The sequence below is a fragment of the Astatotilapia calliptera genome, chromosome 6, assembly GCF_900246225.1.
Source record: "Astatotilapia calliptera chromosome 6, fAstCal1.2, whole genome shotgun sequence".
Classification (NCBI taxonomy): Eukaryota; Metazoa; Chordata; class Actinopteri; order Cichliformes; family Cichlidae; genus Astatotilapia; species Astatotilapia calliptera.
This window is the reverse complement of record NC_039307.1, coordinates 40,332,175-40,345,461: the sequence shown is the minus strand read 5'-3', so window position 1 is coordinate 40,345,461 and position 13,287 is coordinate 40,332,175. Positions and strand designations below refer to the sequence as shown.

General features: G+C 40.5%; 1 protein-coding gene across 2 annotated transcripts in view; it reads right to left on the bottom strand.

The window, feature by feature from the left end:
• p2rx3b (purinergic receptor P2X, ligand-gated ion channel, 3b) overlaps positions 1-13,287 on the bottom strand; it is a 37,603-nt gene that overhangs the window by 17,755 nt on the left and 6,561 nt on the right. For both annotated transcript variants that reach the window (XM_026172150.1, XM_026172151.1), the window contains 5 exons: positions 10,785-10,857; positions 10,556-10,649; positions 3,085-3,162; positions 1,100-1,241; positions 396-532 (listed from right to left, as the gene is read on the bottom strand). In XM_026172150.1, coding sequence (XP_026027935.1) covers positions 396-532; positions 1,100-1,241; positions 3,085-3,162; positions 10,556-10,649; positions 10,785-10,857 — 524 coding nt within the window. The remainder of the gene's footprint in view (positions 1-395; positions 533-1,099; positions 1,242-3,084; positions 3,163-10,555; positions 10,650-10,784; positions 10,858-13,287) is intronic.

Below are 13,287 nucleotides of genomic sequence, written 5' to 3'. Positions count from 1 at the left end.
GTGTTTCCTCACCTGGCTCATATGTGCCCAGCCCAATTTCACTCTCTAAGTGTGTGTGTGTGTGTGTGTGTGTGTGTGTGTGGGTGGGTGGGGTGGGGGGGGGAGATATGTGTGTATTCACATCATTTATGTTAATGAGAGTGTGGGGAGTGAGTTGGAGGGTGGGGTGGGCTGCTTTTAACTATGTAAAGCACTTTGTGTTACATTTTTTGTATGAAAAGTGCTTTATAAATAAAGATTGATTGATTGATTGATTGATTGATTGATTGATTATAATTGCAGCTGAGAAAATCAGAGATTTTGATTTTTCTGATATTTATAGTAGTCTCATATTTCCTCTGTAAATGTGGAGTTTCATGGTCAGTCAGAGTCTGCATATTTCTTGGCATTAATACCTGAAATTGTAGCCAGGTGAGACAGTGTTGTTCTGTGACATAGCATCCAGTCGGGTGAATGAGTACGAGGGGTTACAGTGGTCATCCGACTTGTCCAGATCGCACATCCAGCCGATCTTTATTCCAATCACTCCTCCCTGACAGAAGTACATACAGGCTTTATTGTGTAAGTGACACAATCACTTCAGGTCCAGTCTTGCTACTTTGACACATGTAAACGACTTCCTTTTCAGTCACTGGGTTAGTTCAGCTGACTCCCTGCAGCACCTGTGGGCAACGACCTGGTAGCAGCTCCTCCAAGAACTACTTTTAAGGTCTGCTTTCTGTTTGCATTTGCACTATGAAACTATGAAGCCTCTTAAAGACTATTCACTACCAAACAGGTTGGAGGCTGACTTGTGGTTCCTAGAGTTTCTAAAAGTTAAATGGGAGGCAGACCTGTTAGCTATGAGGCTCTTCTCCTGTGGAACAAGCTTTCAGTTTGTGTTCAGGAGAGAGTCCCTCATCTGCTTCTAAAATTAGGCTTTATTAAGTTTTTTCTTTATAAAGCTTATAGTTAGGGCTGCATAAAACTGAAGTAAAGCAATAGCTAACCAGCACTCGTAAGTCAGTTTCCATCCTGGTAAAATCCCACCAAAACCAGTGGACCCCCCCCACACACACACACACACACACACACACACACACACAGGCTTGGTCTGTACATGTTCTGCCAGATTAGTGAAGTTCTGCTGGGCGTAGCGGACGACATCTCCCACTCTGAAGATCGGGCAGTAGGTGTTGTTGACCATGTCAAAGTTACACTCACTGATATATTTTTTCGTGATGTTAGGAAGGAAGTTCCCTCTGCCAACAAACACATCAATATGTCAGCCTTAAATATGACAATCATTCTAACAGTAAGATTTAATCATTTCTGGGCTCGACACTAACTTTTGTGGCACCTGCCCTTTGGACAAGTACATTTCCTCTCAGTTGGCCTGGTACAAAGTCCTTTGTCTTAAATGAAAATGTCTAAAATATTACTGCATGTTGTGGTTTGCAAATGACTTCAGTAATGTCACCAAATGATCACCAAAAAGTACATGCTACAGCTGTGCATAATGGCCACATGCCAAAGCGTCTCTGAACTATAATTGTGCCATTTTCAGATTGACTTTTACAAAAGTATAATTGTGGCTTAACTCTGAACAGATACAGTGACATGAAAAAGTATTTGCCCCCTTTCTTATTTTCAAGTTGCTTCATATTTGTCACACTTGCATGTTTCGGATCATCAAAAAATGTAATATTAGACAAACATAACTTGACTGAATACAAAATGTGTTGTTTAAGTCATGATTTTATTAATCGGAGGATAAATGTTGTTCGATTATGTACTACTGTGGTTAACCGCTTCTTTTGGAAAGCAGAGTTCACTTTGTTCGACTCAAATCTGATTAAAGCCAGAACTGTTGATTCAAGAAATTACCTGATTACCTGTCTAACAAAGTGAAGTAGCCTAAGAGTTCTCAAACAGCAGCATGCCAGTACCTAAAGAAACAGCTCAGAATCAAAGTCATTGATATCTGTCAGTGTGGAAAGGGTTACAAAGCAATTTTCAAGGGGTGGTGCAAAGATTGTATTTCTTTTGGAAGGTTTGCATCCCATTAAAGGTTTGGTATGATGTGCATTTTGTAAAATACACATCAAACATAGTGGTGATGGTGGTGTGATGGTCTGGTCACTACCAAAAAGTCCTGAAGCAGACTATTCAGCCAACAAGCTGTGCACTCGGTGCAAGCAGGACATCCAAAACACACCAGGAAGTCATTCTCTGAACACCAAGTCAAATTCCCGACTTCTGCCAGATTGAGATGCTTTAGTGTGACCAGTTATCACAAACTCTTCATTCCAAGCCTTGCTGCCAACGTAGCAAAACCAGTTATTAGGTTTAGTGGGCGATTTTCTCCACACAGGCCAGTTTTGAACGGTTTTGTTACATTTATAAAAGAAACAATCATTAAAAACCTCATTTTGTATTCACACAAGTTATCTTTGGCTAATATAAAATGTGTCTGATGATCTGAGACGTGACAAGTATGCACAAAGATGGAGACTCCTCCTGTAGCACACACTTCTCTGTGATAACGACATAACAGCTTTCAACTGAATTAGCCAGTGTGTCTCATCCTGTCAGAGCAGGCTGCCGTTGCTCAGTCTGGTGCTTGGCTAACATTACACTTTACATTGAAGCATGAGTGAAACAGTGAATTACACAGATGCTAATGCTAGCTAATTAATGTCACCTGTTGGGGTTTCATCCCTGCAAAAACAGCAGAACCCTTTCCTGCTCAGTGAAACTGATCTCTCCATCTATTCACAGTCCTTAATTTTCCCTTTAAATTGGCGGTACTGTGCAGTTATATCAACACTGATTCATATTCATTTTGCATCCTTGGCTTGAATGCAGAGCTGACAGTGTTTTGCATTGAATGCTTTGCAAATGTCAACTCCAGTGTTAGTGCCAGTGCATTCAGAGTGACAGTTATCGGGGATAAAGCGTTCTCTTCACAACTCAGTAGTCTGAATATAACATTTCTTCATTAAAGTGAGCAATAATGTGAAAACAGAATAATTTGTCCTTGTTAAACAAACAAACAGATGTTCCAGACGAGCCTTAATGTCAACATATAAGGGTGTGTGATACTTGGTGTAGTTGAAGGTCGGGAAGCGGATGCTGTTTTTGATGAAGATGGTGAAATTTTCTGTTTCCATCATTGGTGTGCTGCATAGGGGAGAACAGACAAACATGAAAACGTCACACAGAGTCACAGGAAAGACAGAATTTACTTAACATATATTTAATTAAAAAATGCACCGACTGACTGCCGGGGACGAGAACCGGACGATGTTCTCGGCTGGTGACCGGCTCGCTTGTATCATGCTTGTCCAATTATTAGCTCATCCATTTCATGCATGCACAGCACCCACACAGCAGCCCATGCAAATAGCCGTGCACGCACTGATATGTCCTTAGTGTGGAAGCTCTTCACTGTGAGTGAAGATGCACAGACCAAAGTAAAATGCAGGGGAACCACTGTGATAATGTTCATAAGAACAAACCTAATCAGATATTATACTCATGCAGCTGAACATGGTTATTTTAATTGCTAAAAAATGCAAAGTGGCTAAAACTAAAGCTGGAGCTTGAAGCCAGCCACAGGCTAGCACAAATAATCAATAAGATAAAGCAGGTGTGGGGAACTCCAAGCCTCAGGTGTGCCGTCCCAGGGGGACATCTAAAACCTGCAGGACAGTGGATTGCCCCGCCCCTGAGATAAAGGATCCAGTTATGAGGAAAATGAAAGACACGAATGAAAAAGAGAAACAGGTATCTTTTAAGGCATCTTGTAGGTATGTGATACAAATGTTGCTACATAAATCTGCTGCAACTGCTTTTGTTGGGTGAGGTAAAATAAGACGGATGAAAGCAGAAAAATCTATAACCTGCTGCAGTTTGGCAAAGTTGTAATTCTAATCATTACTTTAGCTATGAAAATAATACCTTACACTAAAGATAAGCATATTTCCTTCTAGTTATTAGAAAGAAAACCAGTATAAACACAAACTGGTTGGTCACACTAACAAAAACGTTGGAAAACAGAATCGGCCAACAAAACTCTGCATTTCTATAAAAATAAAGCTAGAAAAATATAATACACAAAACTGCAGTTTAATAGTGTTACAGACACTACAGTAGGGGTGCTGAAATATTTTTTTTAAAAGTCTATTTTCCCCCCTCGTTTACACTGGTGGACCAAAGTTAGTGATTTATAAAACTTGTCTCTGATTCTGTTCATCTGGATGTTTGAGAAACGTTTCATCTTCAGTCTCAGCTGACTGCAGGTTTCCAACCTTATAAACGGGACATTTGCATGATGACTGAAACTAGCAGCACTGAAGGAACAATGGGCTGGGAGGTCAGTTTCAACACTGACCAGTGAGCATTGGTCTCACTGGTCATGGATCATAGTGTTGCAGAATTGTTCTTGCTATCAGGATAACTGTGACCTCTCACGGTTGATCTGATATCCTCGTGTTGGTGTTGTTCCCAGATCATCATACTAAATGTTGTTCCAGGATCAACATTGCAAGTGACCAATCAGAATGTTGTGACGTCATACCTTTGTGACTTCGGGAAAAACCGGCGTAAAACAAAAAACTGTACTTAAGCTGCGTGAAACCGCCTCTGTCCGCCGATCAACGGACCCTGACCCTAACCCTAACCGTAACCCTTTAATAAACAGTAAGCAGAATTAATATTGTCCTTGCAACATTGGAATTTCATAAATTCACGAATGGCTTGGCGCGCAAAGGAATAACGTCACAACAATGTGATTGGTCACTTGCAATGTTGAACCTGGAACAACATTTTCATGATGGTCTGGGAACAACACCAACACGAGGATATCAGATCATCCGACCTCTCACACTGTCAGTGTTTTTATAAGCATAGCAGTCAGAGCGGGTGTACGCCTACCAGCTCACTGTGTCTTTGGTGTTTCGCTAGCTTAGCTTAGCTCGTAGCCGACTCGTTAGCACCATGGCTACTTCACCTGTCCCTCCTGCACTTTCCTGCTCATTGTGTCAGATGTTTAGTTACTCCTCGGCCTCCTTTAGCAGTAATGATATCTGTAACAAATGTAGCATATTTGCAGCTCTGGAGGCCAGGATTACTGAATTGGAGACTCTGATTCGAACCCTTCATTCACCCGTAGCTAGCCAGGCCCCTGTAGCTGGTGCAGCCGAAGATAGCGTAGGCCCCGCTAGCTGTTTCCCGGCAGACCCCAAGCAGCTGGGGAAAGAGGGCGGCTGGATGACGGTGAGGAGGAAGCATAGTCCTAAACAGAAGCCCCAGGTACACCACCAACCCGTTCATGTGTCTAACCATTTTTCCCCACTCGGCGACACACCCGCCGGGGGTCAAACTCTGGTAATTGGTGATTCTGTTCTCAGACATGTGAAGCTAGAGACACCGGCAACCATAGTCAATTGTCTTCCAGGGGCCAGAGCAGGCGACATTGAAGGAAATTTAAAACTGCTGGCTAAGGGTAAACATAAATTCAGTAAAATCATAATTCACGTCGGCAGTAACGACACCCGGTTACGCCAATCGGAGGTCACTAAAATCAATATTGAATCGGTGTGTAACTTTGCTAAAACAATGTCGGACTCTGTAGTTTTCTCTGGTCCCCTCCCCAATCAGACCAGGAGTGACATGTTTAGCCGCATGTTCTCCTTAAATTGCTGGCTGTCTGAGTGGTGTCCCAGAAACGATGTGGGCTTCATAGATAATTGGCAAACCTTCTGGAGGAAACCTGGTCTTGTTAGGAGAGACGGCATCCATCCCACTTTGGATGGAGCAGCTCTCATTTCTAGAAATATGGACAAATTTATTAAACCCCCCAAAATATGACTATCCAGAGTTGGGACCAGGAAGCAGAGTTGCAGTCTTACACGCCTCTCTGCAGCTTCTCTCCTCCTGCTACCCCCCCAAAAACCCATCTCCATAGAGACTGTGTCAGCTCCCAAACAGACAAAAAACAAACTAAAAACCAGCAACAAACAACTTAAACATAAACAATTACAAAGAAAGAACAATACAGTATCCACATCTGTACCAAAGAGTAAAACAGTGAAATGTGGATTATTAAATATTAGGTCTCTCTCCTCCAAGTCTCTGTTAGTACATGACTTAATAATTGATCAACAAATCGATTTACTCTGCCTTACAGAAACCTGGTTGCAGCAGGATGATTATGTTAGTTTAAATGAATCAACACCCCCGAGTCATTCTAACTATCAGAAATCTCGAAGCACAGACCGAGGGGGAGGTGTGGCAGCAATTTTTCACACCAGCCTATTAATTAATGAAAGACCAAGACAGACTTTTAATTCATTTGAAAGCCTGATGCTTAGCCTCGTCCACCCCAGCTGTAAAACTCAGAAACCAGTCTTACTTGTTATCATCTATCGTCCACCTGGGCCTTACACAGAGTTTCTGTCTGATTTCTCAGACTTTATATCTAATTTAGTTCTGAGCTCAGATAAAATAATTATTGTGGGTGATTTTAACATCCATGTAGATGCTAAAATGACAGCCTCAACATGGCATTTAATCTGTTATTAGACTCAATTGGCTTCTGTCAAAATGTAAAAGAACCCACCCACCACTTTAATCACACTCTAGATCTTGTTTTAACATATGGCATAGAAACTGAACATTTAACAGTGTTTCCTGAAAACCCTCTCCTGTCTGATCATTTCCTGATAACATTTACATTTACAATAATTGATTACACAGTGGTGGAAAGTAGACTTTATCACAGTAGATGTCTTTCTGAAAGCGCTGTAACTAAGTTTAAGAATATAATCCACCCACTGTTATCATCTTCAATGCCCTGTACCAACACAGAGCAGAGCAGCTATCTGAACGCTACCCCAACAGAGGTCGATTATCTTGTTAATAATTTCACCTCCTCACTACGTACAACTCTGGATACTGTAGCTCCGGTGAAAACTAAGGTCTCTAATCAGAAGTACCTGACTCTGTGGAATAATTCTCAAACACGTAGCCTAAAGCAGACGACTCGTAATCTGGAGAGGAAATGGCATGTCACAAATTTAGAGGATCATCATTTAGCCTGGAGAAATAGTTTGTTGCTTTATAAGAAAGCCCTCCGCAAAGCCAGAACATCTTACTATTCATCACTGATTGAAGAAAATAAGAACAACCCCAGGTTTCTCTTCAGCACTGTAGCCAGGCTGACAAACAGTCAGAGCTCTGTTGAGCCAACCATCCCTTTAACGTTAACTAGTAATGACTTCATGAACTTCTTCACAAATAACATTTTTATCATTAGAGAAAAAATTACCAATAATCATCCCACAGATGTAATATTATCTACAGCTACTCTTAGTACCATTGATGTTAAGTTAGACTCTTTTTCTCTAATTGATCTTTCTGAGTTAACTTCAATAATTACTTCCTCCAAACCATCAACGTGTCTTTTAGACCCCATTCCTACAAAACTGCTCAAAGAAGTCCTGCCATTAATTAATGCTTCGATCTTAAATATGATCAACCTATCTCTAATAATCGGCTATGTACCACAGGCCTTCAAGCTGGCTGTAGTTAAACCTTTACTCAAAAAGCATCTCTAGACCCAGCAGTCTTAGCTAATTATAGGCCAATCTCCAACCTTCCTTTATATCAAACATCCTTGAAAGAGTAGTTGTCAAACAGCTAACAGATCATCTGCAGAGGTTTATTTGAAGAGTTTCAGTCAGGTTTCAGAGCTCATCACAGCACAGAAACAGCTTTAGTGAAGGTTACAAATGATCTTCTTATGGCCTCTGACAGTGGACTCATCTCTGTGCTTGTCCTGCTAGACCTCAGTGCAGCGTTCGATACTGTCGACCATAATATCCTATTAGAGCGATTAGAACATGCTGTAGGTATTACAGGTACTGTGCTGCAGTGGTTTGTATCATATCTATCTAATAGACTCCAGTTTGTGCATGTCAATGGAGAGTCCTCTTCACACACTGAGGTTAATTATGGAGTTCCTCAGGGTTCAGTGCTAGGACCAATTCTGTTTAGATTATACATGCTTCCCTTAGGCAGCATCATCAGAAGACATAGCATACATTTACACTGCTATGCAGATGACACCCAGCTCTATCTGTCCATGAAGCCAGATAACACACACCAATGAGTTAAACTGCAGGAATGTCTTAAAGACATAAAGACCTGGATGGCCGCTAACTTTCTGCTTCTTAATTCAGATCAAACTGAGGTTATTGTACTCGGCCATGAAAAGCTTAGAAATATGGTATCTAACCAGATTCTTACTCTGGATGGCATTACCTTGGCCTCCAGTAACACTGTGAGGAACCTTGGAGTCATTTTTGACCAGGACATGTCCTTCAACGCACATATTAAACAAATATGTAAGACTGCTTTCTTCCATTTGTGCAACATCTCTAAAATTAGAAATATCCTGTCTCAGAGTGATGCTGAAAAACTAGTTCATGCATTCATTACTTTCAGGCTGGACGACTGTAATTCATTATTATCAGAAAGTCCTAAAAACTCCCTGAAAAGCCTTCAATCCAAAATGCTGCAGCAAGAGTCCTGACAGGGACTAGAAAGAGAGAGCAGATTTCTCCTGTTTTGGCTTCCCTTCATTGGCTTCCTGTTAAATCCAGAATTCAAAATCCTGCTCCTCACATACAAGGTCTTAAATAATCAGGCCCCATCTTATCTTAATGACCTTGTAGTACCATATCACCCTATTAGAGCACTTCGCTCTCGCTCTGCAGGCCTACTTGTTGTTCCTAGAGTATTTAAAAGTAGAATGGGAGGCAGAGCCTTCAGTTTTCAGGCCCCTCTTCTGTGGAACCAGCTTCCAGTTTGGATTCAGGAGACAGACACTATCTCTACTTTCAAGATTAGGCTTCAAACTTTCCTTTTTGCTAAAGCATATAGTTAGGGCTGGACCAGGTGACCCTGAATCCTCCCTTAGTTGTGCTGCAATAGACGTAGGCTGCCGGGGGATTCCCATGATGCATTGAGTTTTTCCTTTCCAGTCACCTTTCTCACTCACTATGTATTAACAGACCTCTCTGCATTGAATCATATCTGTTATTAATCTCTGTCTCTCTTCCACAGCATGTCTTTTATCCTGTCTTCCTTCTCTCACCCCAACCAATCACAGCAGATGGCCCCGCCTCTCCCTGAGCCTGGTTCTGCTGGAGGTTTCTTCCTGTTAAGTTTTTTCTTCCCACTGTCGCCAAAGTGCTGCTCATAGGGGGTCATATGATTGTTGGGTTTTTCTCTGTATCTATGAAGCGCCTTGAGGCGACTTTTGTTGTGATTTGGCGCTATATAAATAAAATTGAATTGAATTGAATTGAAAAGGAATAGTAAAAACTTGCATCAGATGTGGCCTACTTCATATAGTGAATCATATAAGGCTTATATGATTTACTCATGTGGCCACTTTCTCATTACTTTCAGATATTGTTCCAGGAAGTATCCAAAACATACAAGTTTCATTTATCAAATTTTTCTAGGGATCTTATATCTGTTTTCACTCTTGTATGCTTTTCGTACAAGTTTCACACAAGACAGATACAAACTTTATAAGATTTATAAATATCTTTTCCATATGGGAAAGCCTGCTAAAAGGTAGTGATGGGATTTTCGGCTCTTTTTAGAGAACCGGTTCTTTCAGCTCCGAACCGGATCTTCAGGTTGTTTTGTTGCTTTAATTAATTTATTATTAACAATAATATAAAATTTTGCACAAAAGGAATTACTAATGTAAAAGAAAAAGTGGTTTTATCTATGTATGTTTATATATAAATATATGCGGTGCCCCCTAGAGACAAAACACGTACAAACTCCAAAAAGCACGTACAAACTTGGTACTTCCTGGCTTGTGTAGCCACTAGGTAACAAACGCTCACCACTGCGCCCAGCATTCTGGAGCACCGCTGTTGTCTTTTGTACAGTTTTTACATGTTTTGGAGTTTGTATGTGCTTTGTCTCTAGGGTACCGTAAATATACTTTTATTTATTCAATCCACATAAAATGTAATAAATAAATCATATAATACAAAAACCAACTATTCACATTTCAACTTTTAACTATTAAAATTTTCAGCTTTTTCCTTTTAAACAAATTTAAAGTGAAACAACACAAAACACTGCAAACCACAACACAATTAAATATAAATTATAATATGAAAACAAAAAGAAGATGCACATTTTCTCTCATATGGGCCTGCATGAATAAACTTTCTGAATCCTTTATCATCTGCAACTGAAAATAGTTGTGGATGATTACTATACCTTTCTAATGTGACGTTGTTGTCCCTGGCTCTCTTTCTCTCTCCTTCCCTCCCGCTCTGTTCCTGTGCTACTGCGAGTGTAACTACTGCCCCTCCCCCCTCTGCCCAGTGCAAAGCACACGGCTTGCATGCGGAGTGAAGCGGAAAAAAGTGCGAGAGAGAGAGAAAGAAAAACCCCACGGCTCGCGATAAGGAGCATCGTTCACTTCCGACACATCACTACTAAAAAGCTCTTTACCACATGCAGAGCATCATCTTACGGCTTGATGGTGTCGATCTCAGCAGGACACCAACCCTTAATCTCACACGTCTTGATCATGGCATTAAAAGGAACACACCTCCCTGTAGCAATTCCTGAGTAGAAAAGAAAATACAGGTACAAGGTCCAAAGTAAAACACTTCAACATATTAATGCACATAAATCTAGTCATCAACAGATCATTTTAACGTGAAATATTGTTACTGCATGATAAAGACAAAGTATCTCACCATAACTTGCCGGCTTATTGATGTGCTTTGTGCAGTTTCTGTCGTCTGTACAAAGAAACTTTCTTTTTTCACTCTGGATAAAATACAGTGACATGTGAAGAGAACATTAAAGCTGCATCACAGCTGTTTTACAGTACAGTGTTTGGTTTTTTACATCCCTCAAATACGTGCATACATTTTATAATTAATTTTTAATTTTCTCATCATGTGCAGCAGTTGTATTGACACCGACGTCTCTCTAAATCCACTCACATAGCATAGCATAGCATAGCATCTTTATTTATAACGCACTTTACATCCAACTATGTTGACCAAAGTGCTACAAATATAAAACAGAGAAGAAACAGTTTAAATTACATATAAAATATCTTAAAATTAAAAGTAATATAATTAATAAGAAACGTATTAAGAGACATCAACAAGTCCTGCTGTGCTAAAAGCCAAGGTAAATAAATATGTTTTAAGACGTGATTTAAAAACAGATAAGGAAGGTGCCTGTCTAACATGTAAAGGCAACTCATTCCACAATTTTGGTGCTGCCACAGCAAACGCCCGATCCCCTCTGAGCTTACGATTAGTCCTGGGCACACTCAGGAGGAGATGGTCTGCCGACCTGAGGGACCGGGAAGGTATGTATGGATGAAGAAGCTCAGAGAGGTACACAGGGGCAGCATTGGACAAACATTTAAAAACAAGTAAAAGCATCTTAAAATGGATCCTAAAATGCACGGGCAGCCAATGAAGTGAATATAAAACTGGGGTGATATGCTCGTATCTATGAGTGCCAGTTAAAAGGCGTGCAGCAGCATTCTGGACTAACTGCAGTCGAAAAACAGAAGACCGACTCACCCCAAAATAAAGAGAATTACAGTAATCCAGCCGAACGGTTACAAAAGCGTGGATTACTGTTTCAAATTGCTGTCTCGTAAGAAAGTGCTTAATTTTGGCCAGTTGCCTCAGATGAAAGAAACTAGACCTTACAACCAACCCAATCTGGCTTTCAAGCTTAAGCTCAGGATCCATTTTAAAACCCAGATTAACAATCTCTGGTTTACAGAATGATTTCAGGGATTGCAAATCAACACACAGAACAGCAGTGGAGGCAGGTCTGAACACCATTACTTCAGTTTTAGAACCATTAAAACAAAGAAAGTTTAGCGCCAACCACGACTTGACGTCCTCCAGACATGTTTGTAAACGATTTACAGACGACCCATCTTTCTTTTTAAGAGGAACATAAATCTGGCAGTCATCTGCATAACAGTGAAACGAGAGTCTGTGTTTTCTAAAAATTGAGCCCAATGGAAGTAAATAAAGTGACAACAGGATAGGGCCCAGAATGGAACCCTGTGGTACTCCATGAGACAGCGGAGCTCGGGAGGACTCACAGTTTCCTAAGCGAACTGAAAAGGTTCGGTTTGTTAAGTAAGACCTGAACCATTTCAGAGCCACACCTGTTATACCGACCCACTGCTCCAAACGTGAGATTAAAATTTCATGGTCTACAGTGTCAAATGCAGCAGTTAAATCGAGTAAAATGAGAATGACACTTTCACCAGAATCATATGATAAAAATATATCATTAAAAATTCTTAAAAGTGCTGATTCAGTGCTATGCATTGCTTTAAAACCAGATTGAAAAATCTCCTGAACATTTTGTGCATTCAAGTATGAGATCAATTGGTCATATACAATTTTTTCCAAGACTTTAGATAAAAAGGGCAGCTTAGATATTGGTCTAAAATTCTCAACAGCGTTTGTATCTAGCCCAGGTTTCTTAAGAAGTGGTTGCACAATTGCATCTTTGAAATTCTTTGGAACCACACCTGAAGTAAGGCTGCTATTTAAAATGGTTAAAATGGTTGGACCTATGGTAGAAAAAACTTCTTTCAGAAAAAGGGGAGGGATAGGATCATAAGGTGAGCCTACAGGCTTTAAATGAACTACCACCTCCTGTAGCTGAGCAAGAGTAACCGACTCAAACTGTTGAAAGACAGCTGAGCAAACTGGAAGATCAGAGGGGTCAGATGTGGGCAAAATAATCTGCGCCCTAGCCGAGGCTACCTTGTTTATAAAGAAGTGCAGAAACCTTTCACACATTTCAAGTGAAGGCTCAAAACTAAGAGCAGAGGGAGAGCTTAAAATAGTCTCAATTGACTTAAACAATATATGTGGTTTCTGATAATTCACCATAATAATGTTTGCAAAGTGTTTCCGCTTTGCTTCTTTTATTGTAAGCTGATATAAGGCCCAGCACTCTCTTAAACTTTGTAAAGAGACCTGTAAGTTATCTTTTTTCCATCTCCGCTCAGCCCTACGACATTCACGCCTCGCAGCACGGGTTTCATCATTCAACCAGGGTTCAAGCTTTGTCTTAGGATGCTTAATTTTTAGAGGAGCAACAATATCCAAGACAGTCTGACAAGTGGTATGAAACCAAAAACTCAGTTCCTCTACATATTGGAGTGTCTCAGGAATGGAGAACTGATTATAGCAGGTGGAG